Consider the following 15,236-nt stretch of genomic DNA (forward strand, 5'->3'; position numbering starts at 1 on the left):
TGCTTATTGGAAAAAATAAGCAAACACATTTGGTGTTAGCCAAAAAGCATGTGGGAGACTCCCCAAACATATGGAAGAAGGTACTCTGGTTAGATGAGACTAAAATTGAGCTTTTGGGCCATCAAGGAAAACGTTATGTCTGGCGCAAACCCAACACCTCGCATCACCCCGAGAACACCATCCCCACAGTGAAGCATGGTGGTGGCAGGTTCATGCTGTGGAGATGTTTTTCATCGGCAGGGACTGGGAAACTGGTCATAATTGAAGGAATGATGGGTGATGCTAAATACAGGGACATTCTTTAGAGGAAACCTGTTTCAGTCTTCCAGAGATTTGAGACTGGGATGGAGGTTCATCATCCAGCAGGACAGTGACCCTAAGCATACTACTAAAGCAACACTTGAGTGTTTTAAGGGGGAACATTTACATGTCTTGGAATGGTCTAGTCAAAGCCCAGACCTCAATCCAATTGAGAATCTGTGGTATGACTTAAAGATCTCTGTACACCAGCGGAACCCATCCAACTTGAAGAAGCTGGAGCAGTTTTGCCTTGAAGAATGGAAAAAAAATCCCAGTGGCTAGATAGGCCAAGCTTATAGAGACAAAACCCTAAGAGACTTGCAGCTGTAAAAGGTTGCTCTACAAAGTATTGGCTTTGGGGATGTGAATAGTTATGCATGCTCAAGTATTTTTTGTCTTATTTCTTGTTTGTTTCACAATGAAACATATTCTGCATTTTCAAAGTGGTAGACATGTTGTGTAAATCAAATGACACAAACAGAAAATACATTTTAATTCCAGGTTGTAAGGCAACAAAATAGGAAAAATTCCAGGGGAGGTGACTACTTTCGCAAGCCACTGTATAGGGAATAGGGTGCCAATTGGGACGCTGATTTCTCGTCAGTCTCTGCCTCTGCAGCAGGAAGCGAGAGTAACACTCAGCTTGGAGTGTTTTCCTGTTGCTCATATTTACGGTCCTAAGCATAAGCAGGTAATTAAAGTTAGCTACACAGCCTTGGAGTGGTAGGGATGCACACATACATTCACGCTCAAACACACAGGCGTGTGTGCACAGACAGTCTGACGAACACGTGCACACCTCTTCCAAAGAAGGTGATGTAAACACTCCCTGCGGTCTTGCCAAGGTTACCCACTTACTTTCCTCACGCTCCTCTGTCTTACAAACTCTCCCTCTCCCGCCCTCACTCTCTCCCTGCTAGGCGACCCACTCCAACATGAGGACATACTACTTCTGCACAGACACGGCCAAAGACATGGAGTCCTGGATGAAAGTGATGACGGACGCAGCCCTGGTCCACACAGAACCAATCAGAAGGTGGGTAAGCCCAGATAGAACTGCCCACTAACCCAAATCACTCCTATAGCAGCCAGCCAGCCAGCCAGCCTTGATTGCCTGACCTATGGCAATGAAAGTTGCCACCTGAACCGTGCAATCTACCAACAGTGATTGCATTTGTTTTGTATGCAAATGGACAGCCGTGAGAGACTGCAGTATTTCTTGCAGAAGCGAGAAATCACATCGATTTAGAAGACAATTACCAGATGTTGTGTTGAAGATGCATAGCTGGGAACAAGAAGCTATAGTTTTAGGGCTATTCACCACAGCAATGGTATCCATCCTCACTGCCTTCAGTCAAACTTTATTTCTTCTGTTGGTGTGGCATATCAGAGGCAATAAAATTGAAGTGTCAGTTCTTCTTGCTTCTGCACTTCACACTCGATACAACAAAATACTTTAAGTGCTGTTGGTAATTGCAGTGTTTAGGCCATGAGCTGTTCGTGAAGGCTTATCGACATGGGCATACAGCGCTTTAAACTCTGGAGAGACTCCGATAGACAGTGACACCTACTCTTCACTGTCCTGGAAGCACAGCACACCAGCAGTCCTAGCTTCATCATTGTGGAGTGATGCAGGCCGTGTCTGGAGGTTTGTTTGTATGTCTGCACACTGCAAGTATTTCAGCACTGCTCTCATCTTAAAGTCTGGCAATAGAAATTGGACACACTGCCATTACTGTACCTTTACCTCACTGAGAAATACTAGAAAAATCCCAGGTAGAAATACATTATGTACTGGAGCATTAGATTAGCAGTCCCAAGTGGCTGCCACTGTGACTTGTTCCTGAGCGCAGTAGGCGGTAAAGGACTGTGGCTAGCCTTGAGCTATTTCCCTCTGGAGTACCAGACCTGTTAATGGCCTTTCTGTAACAGACTGAAAGATTGCAGCAGTGAATGGCTGCTCAGTCAAAGTAGCCATGTCTCACTGTGCCCTCAGAGTGCTGAGGGCAGACCTTGTGATGTTTTAAAAACCACTCACTTCCTCTGCTCCTCTCTGGTCCCCCGAGGCAGACAGGCATATAGTCAGGCAGGTTGGAGGAGGGGAGACGTAGCAGCAGTAGAGCCCAACGCCTGACACCCACACAGCAGGAGTCCATTGTTGGAATGTGAAAATATGGTTTTCTGTGAACCTGCCTAGTAATGACTTGTTGATATATATTTATCTACATATTTTTATCATTCATCTGTCTTTTTTTCTTTCTCTTACTGTTTCCAATCCCTGTTCTCTTCCTCCATTTCTCTCGTCCATCACTCTCTCTCCCCCTACTCTCTCTCTTCCAGACTGGATAAGTTGAAGGTGGACCGCTGTTGTCCCCAGGAGGTGAACAACATCTTGAACCACAACCGGGTTCTGACCCGACCAGAGATCCAGAACAACGAGAGGAACCTTGAGCCGCGCCAGCCCTCCATTACCCGCAGCATGGACCGCACAGACGGGGACAGGAAACACAAAGACCCAGAGAAACACACCCTCCAGAGAGAGCGGGAACGCTACACGCTGCAGAGAGACGGAGAGAGATACTCCCTTCAGAAAGACGGGGTGAGCTACACGCTGCAGAGAGACGGAGAGAGGTACCTGTTGCAGAAAGACGGCGAGCGGTACGCCCTGCAGAAAGACGGGGAGCGGTATTCCTTGCAGAAAGACGGAGGCGAACGATATTCTGTGCCTAAAGATGTTCAGATGGAGAAATACGCACCTCAGAAAGACGGGGAGAAGTACTTGGTACAGAAAGATGGAGAGAGATATGCACTGCAAAAAGAAGGAGAGAGATACACCCTCCAGAAAGATGGACAGAAATACAACCTCCAGAGAGGGGTAGAGAGACAAACGTCTATGACTGAGAAAGATCGGTCAGATCGTTATGGGACCCTTGATGAAAGGCAGAAGTATAAAACCCTACGAGAAGGGAGTAAGTGTGGTACCCTGCGGGATGGAGAGAAGCACGGGACGCTCGATAAGTATGGTACTCTTAGGGAAGTGGATAAGTATGGAACCCTCCGTGAAGGGAACAAATATGGATTCCAGAGGGATGGCAGTGCTGAGAGACCTCTGACTAAAATCAACAGCATCAAACTCCAACCAGCCCAGGCAGCAGCCATCGCAGCAGCAGTTACAGCTTCCCGCCAGATACAGGTCTCCCAGCACATGGCCCCACATCAGGTCAACGGCTCAGGGGAGCGGGCTGGGGACCAAAGCCCAGGGGAGGTGGTAGGTACCCTGGGCAGAGGAGCAGGGAAGGCCCATGACCCGCCTCAGAATCAGACCCAGAACCAGCAGGCCCAGGAGCCAGAGAAGAGTCTGACCAGAACCAACTCCATGAGGCAGCTGGAGAACTGGGTTAGGACCCAGAGGACACAAGAGGATGACGATACTAGGAGGTATGGGGGTGGTGTGTCTTTCTGTCTGTCTGTATCTCTGTCTGTTTCTTTATTGGTCTGTACGTACTAGAGGTGGACCGATTATGATTTTTCAATAACGATACCAATTATTGGAGGACCAAAAACAAAGCAGATACCGATTAATCGTATTATTTTATTTATTTATTTGTAATCATGACATTTACAACAATACTGAATGAACACTTATTTTAACTTAATATAATACATAAATAAAATCAATTTAGCCTCAAATAAATAATGAAACATGTTCAATTTGGTTTAAATAATGTAAAAACAAAGTGTTGGAGAAAAAAGTAAAAGTGTAATATGTGCCATGTAAGAAAGCAAACATTTAAGTTCCTTGCTCAGAACATGAGAACATATGAAAGCTGGTGGTTCCTTTTAACATGAGTCTTCAATATTCCCAGGTAAGAAGCTTTAGGTTGAGGTTATTATAGGAATTATAGGACTATTTCTCTCTATACCATTTGTATTTGCTCATACCAAGATGGCATAGCTGTCAAACGTCCTTTGTCCTCATCTTGTCGTGTCCCATGTATATACATATATATATTTACATCTTTCTTCGCGTATCTTTTATATATATTATTTTCCAAAAACTAAACTTCAAAACACTCTCCTGCAACCCTCCTCACTAATAAAAAAAAAAAGTATTATTTACCTCAAATCTGAAATACACAATAGAAGCTAGCCAGAAGCTAACCAGAAGCTCGCCAGTTTACTGGCTAACGTTCGTATTCAGCTAACCACAGTTTGTGGTCATCAGCTATCCTTCAGTTTGAAAAGCTATCACCAGTTTTGTACAACGCGACTCAGACCAGAACATACCGGACCTATTTTTCTCTCCATATCCCTGGATTTCAACCGCAAGCTCTGGACATTTACACCTAGATCTCGCAGCTAGCTAGCTGCTATCCATGTGACTATTGGCTTACGTCGATCCCGGAGCAAACATCAATTATTCCGGAGCTAGCCAGCTGAAGAGTTCCATCAGCCACTCCTGGGCTAAAATCACCTATCCGGACCCGTTCTACTGCCGATGTGAAGCCCCACCGGGCCTTCACGACTGGACTATGTTATCTGCCCGAGGGAGTTATCCACCTGACCCCTCCGCCGCGACGTTACCTGAACGCCCAGCTGCGGCCCGCTAATCGTTAGCTGTCTTATCGGCTGCTATCTGAATAGGTCTATCGGACAATTTATTTATTGGCTCACAAAACTATATCTATTTTGCCAATTGGATTGATCCCCTTTACCACACGGAACCCCACTAATCTACCGACGGAAACGCACGAGGTGGCTAAAAACAGACCTCCATCCTATGCTAGCTTGCTACTAATGGCCTGGCTAGCTGTCTGAATCGCCGTTACCCCAACCAACCTCACTACTCACTGGACCCTTATGATAACTCGACTAAGCATCCCTCTCCTTAATGTCAATATCCCTTGTCCACTGCTGTTCTGGTTAGTGTTTATTGGCTTATTTCACTGTAGAGCCTCTAGCCCTGCTCATTATACCTTATCCAACCTTTCAGTTCCACCACCCACAAATGCAATGACATCACCTGGTTACAATGATGTTTCTAGAGACAGTAGCTCTCTCATCATCACTCAATACCTAGGTTTACCTCCACTGTATTCACATACCTACCATACCATTGTCATTATACCTTGAAGCTATTTTATCGCCCACAGAAACCTCCTTTTACTCTCTGTTCCGGACGTTCTAGACGACCAATTCTCATAGCTTTTAGCCGTACCCTTATCCTACTCCTCATCTGTTCCTCTGGTGATGTAGAGGTGAATCCAGGTCCTGCAGTGTCTGGCTCCACTTCTATTCCCCAGGCGCACTCTTTTGATTACTTCTGTAACCGTAATAGCCTTGGTTTCATGTATGTTAACATGAGAAGCCACCTCCCTAAGTTTGTTTTATTCGCTGCTTTAGCACACTCTGCCAACCCAGATGTTCTAGCCGTGTCTGAATCCTGGCTTAGGAAGACCACCAAAAATTCTGAAATCTCCATCCCTTACTACAACATTTTCAGACAAGATAGAACGGCCAAAGGGGGAGGTGTTGCAATCTACTACAAAGATAGCCTGCAGAGTTCTGTCCTACTCCAGGTCTGTACCCAAACAATTTGAACTTCTACTCTTAAAAATCCACCTCTCTAAAAACAAGTCTCTCACCATTGGCGCCTGCTACAGACCACCCTCTGCCCCAGCTGTGCTCTGGACACCATATGTGAACTGATGGCCTCCCCCATCTATCTTCAGAGCTCGAGCTGCTAGGCGACCTAAACTGGAACATGCTTAACACCCCAGCCATCCTACAATCTAAGCTTGATGCCCTCAATCTCACACGAATTATCAATGAACCTACCAGGTACCATCCCAAAGCCGTAAACACGGGCACCCTCATAGATATCATCCTAACCAACTTGCTCTCTAAATACATCTCTGCTGTTTTCTACCAAGATCTCAGTGATCACTGCCTCATTGCCTGCAACCTTAATGGGTCAGCGGTCAAACGACCTCCACTCATCACTGTCAAACGCTCCCTGAAACACTTCAGCGAGCGGGCCTTTCTAATCGACCTGGCCGGGGTATCCTGGAAGGATATTGGTCTCATCCCGTCAGTAGAGGATGCCTGGTTATTTTTTTTAAATGCCTTTCTCACCAGCTTAAATAAGCATGCCCCATTCAAGAAATTTAGAACCAGGAACAGATATAGCCCTTGGTTCTATCCAGACCTGACTGTCCTTAACCAACACAAAAACATCCTATGGCGTTCTGCATTAGCATCGAACAGCCCCCGTGATATGCAACTTTTCAGGGAAGCAAGAAAACAATATAGACAGGCAGTTAGAAAAGCCAAGGCTAGCTTTTTCAAGCAGAAATTTGCTTCCTGCAACACAAACTCAAAAAAGTTCTGGGACACTGTAAAGTCCATGAAGATTAAGAACACCTCCTCCCAGCTGCCCACTGCACTCAGGATAGGAAACACTGTCACCACTGATAAATCCACTATAATTGAGAATTTCAATAAGCATTTTCTATGGCTGGCCATGCATGACTGTAAGTCGCTTTGGATAAAAGCGTCTGCTAAATGGCATATATTATTATTATTATTATTATATTATTTCCACCTGGCTACCCCTACCTCGGTCAACAGCACTGCTCCCCCCACAGCAACTCTCCCAAGCCTTCCCCATTTCTCCTTCTCCCAAATCCAGTCAGCTGATGTTCTGAAAGACCTGCAAAACCTGGATCCCTACAAATCAGCCGGGCTAGACAATCTGGACCCTTTCTTTCTAAAATTATCTGCCAAAATTGTTGCAACACCTATTACTAGCCTGTTCAACCTCTCTTTTGTGTCGTCTGAGATTCCCAAAGATTGGAAAGCAGCTGCGGTCATCCCCTTCTTCAAAGGGGGGGACACTCTTGACCCAAACTGCCACAGACCTATATCTATCCTACCCTGCCTTTCTAAGGTCTTCGAAAGCCAAGTCAACAAACAGATTACTGACCATTTCGAATCCCACCATACCTTCTCCGCTATGCAGTCTGGTTTCAGAGCTGGTCATGGGTGCACCTCAGCCACGCTCAAGGTCCCAAACGATATCTTAACCGCCATCGATAAGAAAAAATACTGTGCAGCCGTATTCATTGACCTGGCCAAGGCTTTCGACTCTGTCAATCACCACATCCTCATCGGCAGACTCGATAGCCGTGGTTTATCAAATGATTTCCTCGCCTGGTTCACCAACTACTTCTCTGATAGAGCTCAGTGTGTCAAATCGGAGGGCCTGTTGTCCGGGCCTCTGGAAGTCTATATGGGGGTGCCACAGGGTTCAATTCTTGGACTGACTCTCTTCTCTGTATACATCAATGAAGTTGCTCTTGCTGCTGGTGAGTCTCTGATCCACCTCTACGCAGACGACACCATTCTGTATACTTCTGGCCCTTCTTTGGACACTGTGTTAACAACCCTCCAGGCAAGCTTCAATGTCATACAACTCTCCTTCCGTGGCCTCCAATTGCTCTTAAATACAAGTAAAATGAAATGCATGCTCTTCAACCGATCGCTGCCCGCACCTGCCCGCCCGTCCAACATCACCACTCTGGACGGTTCTGACTTAGAATATGTGGACAACTACATATACCTAGGTGTCTTGTTAGACTGTAAACTCTCCTTCCAGACTCACATCAAACATCTCCAATCCAAAGTTAAATCTAGAATTGGCTTCCTATTTCGCAACAAAGCATCCTTCACTCATGCTGCCAAACATACCCTTGTAAAACTGACCAACCTACCGAACCTCGACTTTGGTGATGCCATTTACAAAATAGCCTCCAATACCCTACTCAATAAATTGGATGCAGTCTATCACAGTGCCATCCGTTTTGTCACCAAAGCCCCATATACTATCCACCACTGCGACCTGTACGCTCTCGTTGGCTGGCCCTCGCTTCATACTCGTCGCCAAACCCACTGGCTCCAGGTCATCTACAGACCCTGCTAGGTAAAGACCACCCTTATTTCAGCTCACTGGTGACAATAGCAGCACCCACCTGTAGCACGCGCTCCAGCAGGTATATCTCTCTGGTCACCCCCAAAACCAAATCTTCCTCTCCTTCCAGTTCTCTGCTGCCAATGACTGGAATGAACTACAAACATCTCTGAAACTGGAAACACTTATCTCCCTCACTAGCTTTAAGCACCAGCTGTCAGAGCAGCTCACAGATTACTGCACCTGTACATAGCCCATCTATAATTTAGCTCAAACAACTACCTCTCCCCCTACTGTATTTATTTATTTATCTTGCTCCTTTGCACCCCATTATTTCTATCTCTACTTTGCACATTCTTCCACTGCAAATATATCATTCCAGTGTTTTACTTGCTATATTGTATTTAATTCGCCACAATGGCCTTTTTTTGCCTTTACCTCCCTTATCTCACCTCATTTGCTCACATTGTATATATACTTATTTCTCTACTGTATTAATGACTGTATGTTTGTTTTACTCCATGTGTAACTCTGTGTCGTTGTATGTGTCGAACTGCTTTGCTTTATCTTGGCCAGGTCGCAGTTGTGAATGAGAACTTGTTCTCAACTTGCCTATCTGGTTAAATAAAGGTGAAATAAAAAAATGTCATATACCTTTGAGTATTAGATGTTCTTATAGGCACTTTAGTATTGCCAGTGTAACAGTATAGCTTCTGTCCCTTTCCTCACCCCTACCTGGGCTCGAACCAGGTACACATCGACAACAGCCACACTCGAAGCAGCGTTACCCATTGCTCCACAAAAGCCTCGGCCCTTGCAGAGCAAGGAGATCAATGTCTCAGAGCGAGTGACATCACCGATTGAAACGCTATTAGCGCGCACCCCGCTAACTAGCTAGCCATTTCACATCGGTTACACCAGCCTAATCTCGGGAGTTGATAGACTTGAAGTCATAAACAGCTCAATGCTTGAAGCACAGCAAAGAGCTGCTGACAAACGCATGAAAGTGCTGTTTGAATGAATGCTTATGAGCCTGCTGCTGCCTACCACCGCTCAGTCAGACTGCTATATCAAATCATAGACTTAATTATAACATAATAACACACAGAAATACGAGCCTTTGGTCATTAATATGGTCGAATCTGGAAACTATAATTTAGAAAACAAAACGTTTATTCTTTCAGTGAAATACGGAACCGTTCCGTATTTTATCTAACGGATGGGATAAACTAGTATTATTATCAACCATGTAGTTAACTAGTGATTATGTTAAGATTGATTGTTTTTTTACAAGATAAGTTTAATGCTAGCTAGCAACTTACCTTGGCTTCTTGCTGCCCCCGCGTAACAGGTAGTCTCCTCGTGGAGTGCAATGTAAGGCAGGTGGTTAGAGCATTGGACTAGTAACCGGAAGGTTGCAAGATCGAATCCCCGAGCTGACAAGGTAAAAATGTGTCGTTCTGCCCCTGAACAAGGCAGTTAACCCACCGTTTCTGGGCCGTGTTCTTAACCGACTTGCCTAGTTAAATCAAGGTAAAACAAAACGTCCACAATCGGTGTCCAAAAATGCCGATTACCGATTTTTATGTAAACTTGAAATCGGCCATTCCGATTAATCGGTCGACCTCTAGTACGTACCCATGCCTCTCTGAAATCTGTTACTGTTCTCTCAGATAGTGCAAACTCATTGTCAAAGCAAAAACCACCTCAAATAGCCAGCATCATACCACCCTGCATACCACTGCTGGCTTGCTTCTGAATCTAAGCAGGGTTGTTCCTGGCCAGTCCCTGGATGGGAGACCAGATGCTGCTGGAAGGGGTGTTGGAGGGCCAGTAGGATGCACTCTTTCGTCTGGTCTAAAAAAAATATCCCAGTACCCTGACACCGTTAAACGTGTGTCCTGACACTTTGAGGTCATTAAAGATCTCAAGGCACTTATTGTAAGAGTAGGGGTGTTAACCCCGGTGTCCTGGCTAAATTCCCAGTCTGTCCTTCACGGTCACCTAATAATCCCCAGTTTACAATTGGCTCATTCATCCCCCTCCTCTCCCCTGTAACTATTCCCCAGGTCGTTGCTGTAAATGAGAACGTGTTCTCAATCAACTTACCTGGTAAAATAACATAAATAAAATAAATCACATTTTATTGTTCACATACACATGATTAGCAGATGTTAATGCGAGTGTAGCGAAATGCTTGTGCATCTGGTTCAGAGTATGCAGTAATATCTAACAAGCTAAAACCACCTCTGTGTGTCTGCAGTGCACTCTGTCAGTGAGTCAGCCAGCCATCTAGAGGTTAGGTTGTCTCTAACAGCAACGGGAGGACAGAGACAGAGAAGTTAAAAAACAACCACTTCCTCTTCTCCCGTGGCTATATCTCCCAGACCTCTTTATCTTGACCATACCCCTCTCTCTCTTTCTCTTTCACTCTCTCTCTTTCACTGTCTCTGCACAGTACTGTAGCATCCTTGGCCGCGAGAGCTAAAAGCTTTTCATGTCACCACTGTATGTCGTCGGGGATCATGCACTCATTTTGCTGGGCTTGTTTGAGAACAGGAGCGAGGGAATGTTTTCTCCCTGTCTCTTTACTCTCCTCCTCCCATTCCTTTAGATGAATAAGTTATGGACCTGTGCCCCTGTTACCAGTAGAGCACCGCTCAATGCTCCTACTGCATCATCATCAGTCCTATATAACAGCCCAGGGAATAGGAGGGAAACCTCCTGATGACATGTGTTTGGGAAGCGTCTCAAATGGCACCCTATTCCCTATGTAGTGCCCTCCGTTTGACCAGGACCAATAGCGATCTGGTTGAAAGTAGTGCTCTACATAGGGAATAGGGTGCCATTTGGTACGTGTAAATACTGATTCCCTCTCTGTGTTATTCCAACAATCTGGTGTTCTCACGTTTCCAATTCCCTTTGACGGAGATAGTGTGTACATAGCAGTGCAAAGCAAACGCTCTGGTCCCAAGCTTCTATTTGAACTGTGGGCAGCAAGGTGAGATATTAGAACTGTTGTACTGTGAAATATAGATCAATTAAATCCATATGCATTGCACCTAGTACAGGACTTTATTATTATGTATTTAAAGATAGCTGCCCAGTAAAGGTATTGGCTATGTTTTTATTTATCCTTTATTTAACTAGGCAAGTCAGATAAGGAAGAAATTATTATTTACAATGATGGCCTAACCCAGGCGACGCTGGGCCAATTGTGCACCCCCCTATAGGACCCAATCCCAGCCAGATACTGCCTAGATTCGAACCAGGGACAGTAGTGACGCCTCTCGCACTGAGATGCAGTGCCTTAGACCGCTGCGTCACTCAGGAGCTCTGATGCTATAGCTCACTGGGCTCTACAGAAGACCATATGTGCCTGTGTTTGTAGAACATAAGTTATAAATGCATAATTAATTCCCCTGTGCTTGTATGACATTGGCTATTGGCTGTGTTTGAGGTTATGTCTTCTTTACCACTGAGCTCTCTGTCCCTCCTCTCTGGCTGTGAATTTACTGTACTAAGCCCATATTAGGAGCCCAGACATTCAGCCTGCAGCCTCTGCTATAGCCTAGTCTCAGAGCCAGCGAGAATACAGATTAGGGCCAGCGCCCTACTTTCCATTTTCCCTCTCTACCATCCATTAAACTGCATTTGTTTACGGCAATTAAGCCTCTGAAAAGAGGAAGGACTCAGAGGAACTGATGCTAAACAGCACAAACAATGGACTGGTTCAATTGAGCCCCCTGTTCTTTTAATGTCCCCTGTCCCTTTTAGCTTACTGTTGTAATGCCAAATGGACTCTTACCATGCAGTTGTTGTAGGCTTACAATACTGTCAGATGCTCTGTCTCATCCTCAAGGGGATATGCTTTTATTTATCATATACAGGCTAGTTTCTGGACATGATTTTGAGACTTCATAAAGGCCGTTGGTGTCTTTGTGTCACTGACTCATATTAACACTTGTGGTCAATCACCTCTTACTGTAATGAGGTCATGACCTAACCATGGCTCTCCTCTCCTGATAAAGACCTGAGTGTGTCTGTGATATGTTAATGACCCAGCCATTAATTGTGTCTCCCAGGTATATAAAGGAAAGGTAAAGCTAAAGCTGGGACTTATTAGCATAATGCTTTAATTAGATAAACACACAGGTAATTAGTGGCAGCAGGTAGCCTAGCGGTTAAGTGCAGTGGGCCAGTAACCGAAAGATCGCTGGTTCGATTCCCTGAGCTGACTAGTTGAAAAAATCAGTCGATGTGCCCTTGAGCAGAGCACTTAACCCTAATAGGTCCTGTAAAGTCACATTGGATTAGAGTGTCTGCTAAATGTACATTTTGGTCCAAAAATCTACTGAAATGCTAAGAATCGCCGGTTAACAATTTATTGATGCTCATATTACATTATTTCTGCCTTCCGAAAAGACCTAATATTTGGTGACAACAGTGTGGAGCCACATGTAACTGTGTTGACTGTCATTGATCTACAAGTCATTTGCAAGCCACAACCCCCAGGCAAAATCAGTAGCCTAGTCAAACTGCGCACAGTGCCCAGCTTCGCGCGCTGACCAACGAGAGGTAGGCAGCCTGTTCCTGACCTTGCACATCTGTGCGCCACCTTCAGCTTGCAAATGCTAAAATGTCTTGTGTGATCTTAGGCTTTATTAGTTGAGTGACAACCTATGTCATTTGCTAGTTTATTGTTATTTTTTGCCGTTTGAAATTGTGTGAAAGTAAACCGGAAACACAACTCTCATCTGGCTGTACCTGCTGAATGGGGCTTACAACAGATTTTATTTTCATTGTTCAGGTTCTCTATCGGCAATAGTTTTTTAAACAATCAGTGTATATTGTCATTTTTAGATATACAGGGTAAAGTTGATCATTTCACAACGAGGACAGCAATCACTTTTGCGAGGTGCACTTCATGGCCGTAAAGAAAGGAGAAGAGAAACTGATGCTATTGTGGACATAAAACACGTACACACACACACACACACACACACACACACACACACACACACACACACACACACACACACACACACACACACACACACACACACACACACACACACACACACACACACACACACACACACACACACACACACACACACACACACACACACGTCAGCTCATACAGATCCAGCTCAGAGAGGCCCAGATCCAGCTCAGAGAGGCCCAGATCCAGCTCAGAGAGGCCCAGATCCAGCTCAGAGAGGCCCAGATCCAGCTCAGAGAGGCCCAGATCCAGCTCAGAGAGGCCCAGATCCAGCTCAGAGAGGCCCAGCTCATGAGCTCCATCAACAGCAGCTTTTAATTTGGAATGGAAAATATTTATGCAGGAAATATTAGTGCAGCAAACCATATCGAATCACATCGATTCGTTCTCTAATCAAAAATGAAAGGTTCAAACTAAATGCATAATTTCTGCATCGTGTCAGTCCATGTATCTACAAGTGCATTCGGAAAGTATTCAGACACCTTGACTTTTTCCACATTTTGTTACGTTACAGCCTTATTCTAAAATTGACAAAATTTTGTTTCCCTCATCAATCTACACACAATACACACAATACCCCATAATGACAAAGCAAATGTGTTAAAAATAAGAAACTGAAATATCACATTTACATAAGTATTCAGACCATTTACTCAACACTCTGTTGAAGAACCTTTGGCAGCGATTACAGCCTTGGGTCTTCTTGGTTTTGAAGCTACAAGCTTGGCACACTTGTATTTGGGTAGTTTCTCCCATTCTTCTCTGCAGATACTCTCAAGCTCTGTCAGGTTGGATGGGGAGCGTTGCTGCACAGCTATTTTCAGGTCTCTCCGGAGATGTTAGATCAGGTTCAAGTCCAGGCTCTGGCTGGGCCAGTCAAGGACAATCAGAGACTTGTCAAAGCCACTCCTCTGTGGTCTTGGCCATGTGCTAGGGTCGTCGTCCTGTTGGAAGGTGAACCTTCACCCCAGTCTGAGGTCCTGAGCGCTCTGGAGCAGGTTTTCATCAAGGATCTTTCTGTACTTTGCTCTGTTCATCTTTGCCTCGATCCTGACTAGTCTCCCAGTCGCTGCTGCTGAAAAACATCCCCACAGCGTGATGCTGCCACCACCATGCTTCACCGTAGTTTCCTACAGACATGACGCTTGGCATTCAGGTCAAAGAGTTCAATCTTGGTTTCATCAGACCAGAGAATCTTGTTTCTCATGGTCCGAGAGTCCTTTAGGTGCCTTTTGGCAAACTCCAAGCGGGCGGTAATTGAATTTACTGAGGGGCTTCCATCTGGCCACTCTACCATAAAGGTCTGATTTTGGTGGAGTGCTGCAGAGATGGTTGTCCTTCTGGAAAGCTGCACATACCTATTGATTGGTCAACTCCCTCTTGCAAAAATGTACATCATTTGTATCCTTTTGGGTTGCTGCAGTTTAGTGTTTTGGCACTTTGCCCACCGAGAGGGCTGTAAGAGAACTCAATCAGTCAACAAAGATATGGGATAAAAGAGAGGAATTCAGTTGCACCATTCCTGTTAGACATTGAAGAGTAGGAATATGAAAATAAATAGTTAACATGTAAAAGGCTATAAAGCAAGAATTCTTAAATGTGCTCAACCAAGCAGTTGATATGTCAGTAAAATGTATGATGGATTCATATTTTTTTTAATTAAAAATACTTGGTGAAAAATATAATTAAATTGTTGTCAACTCATTATATTAGGCAGCATAAATTGGTGTTAAACCACATTTCATGACCCATGGGGTCAATTAATCAATATTCAGACTTAAGGTTGCTTATACAATTATCTATATAATGGTAATTGAAAACTGCACTTAATTTTCTCTAAATGTAGTCTGAATATGTGTAAAACATGGTGGAAGAACCTGGATCATTTGAAATTTAAGAACCATTTTGAGGGACATTGTACACTATAAACCACCTGAAAACGCATTAATTTCAATGCAATTG

At 44.6% G+C, this 15,236-nt stretch overlaps 1 protein-coding gene across 16 annotated transcripts in view; it reads left to right on the top strand.

Moving 5' to 3' along the window:
- Positions 1-15,236, top strand: part of plekha5 (pleckstrin homology domain containing, family A member 5) — a 197,281-nt gene that overhangs the window by 153,742 nt on the left and 28,303 nt on the right. For all 16 annotated transcript variants that reach the window (XM_046297427.1, XM_046297424.1, XM_046297425.1 and 13 more), the window contains 2 exons: positions 1,221-1,336; positions 2,641-3,738. In XM_046297427.1, the coding sequence (XP_046153383.1) occupies positions 1,221-1,336; positions 2,641-3,738 (1,214 nt within the window). The remainder of the gene's footprint in view (positions 1-1,220; positions 1,337-2,640; positions 3,739-15,236) is intronic.

Source organism: Oncorhynchus gorbuscha, linkage group LG14 (genome assembly GCF_021184085.1).
Source record: "Oncorhynchus gorbuscha isolate QuinsamMale2020 ecotype Even-year linkage group LG14, OgorEven_v1.0, whole genome shotgun sequence".
Lineage (NCBI taxonomy): Eukaryota > Metazoa > Chordata > Actinopteri > Salmoniformes > Salmonidae > Oncorhynchus > Oncorhynchus gorbuscha.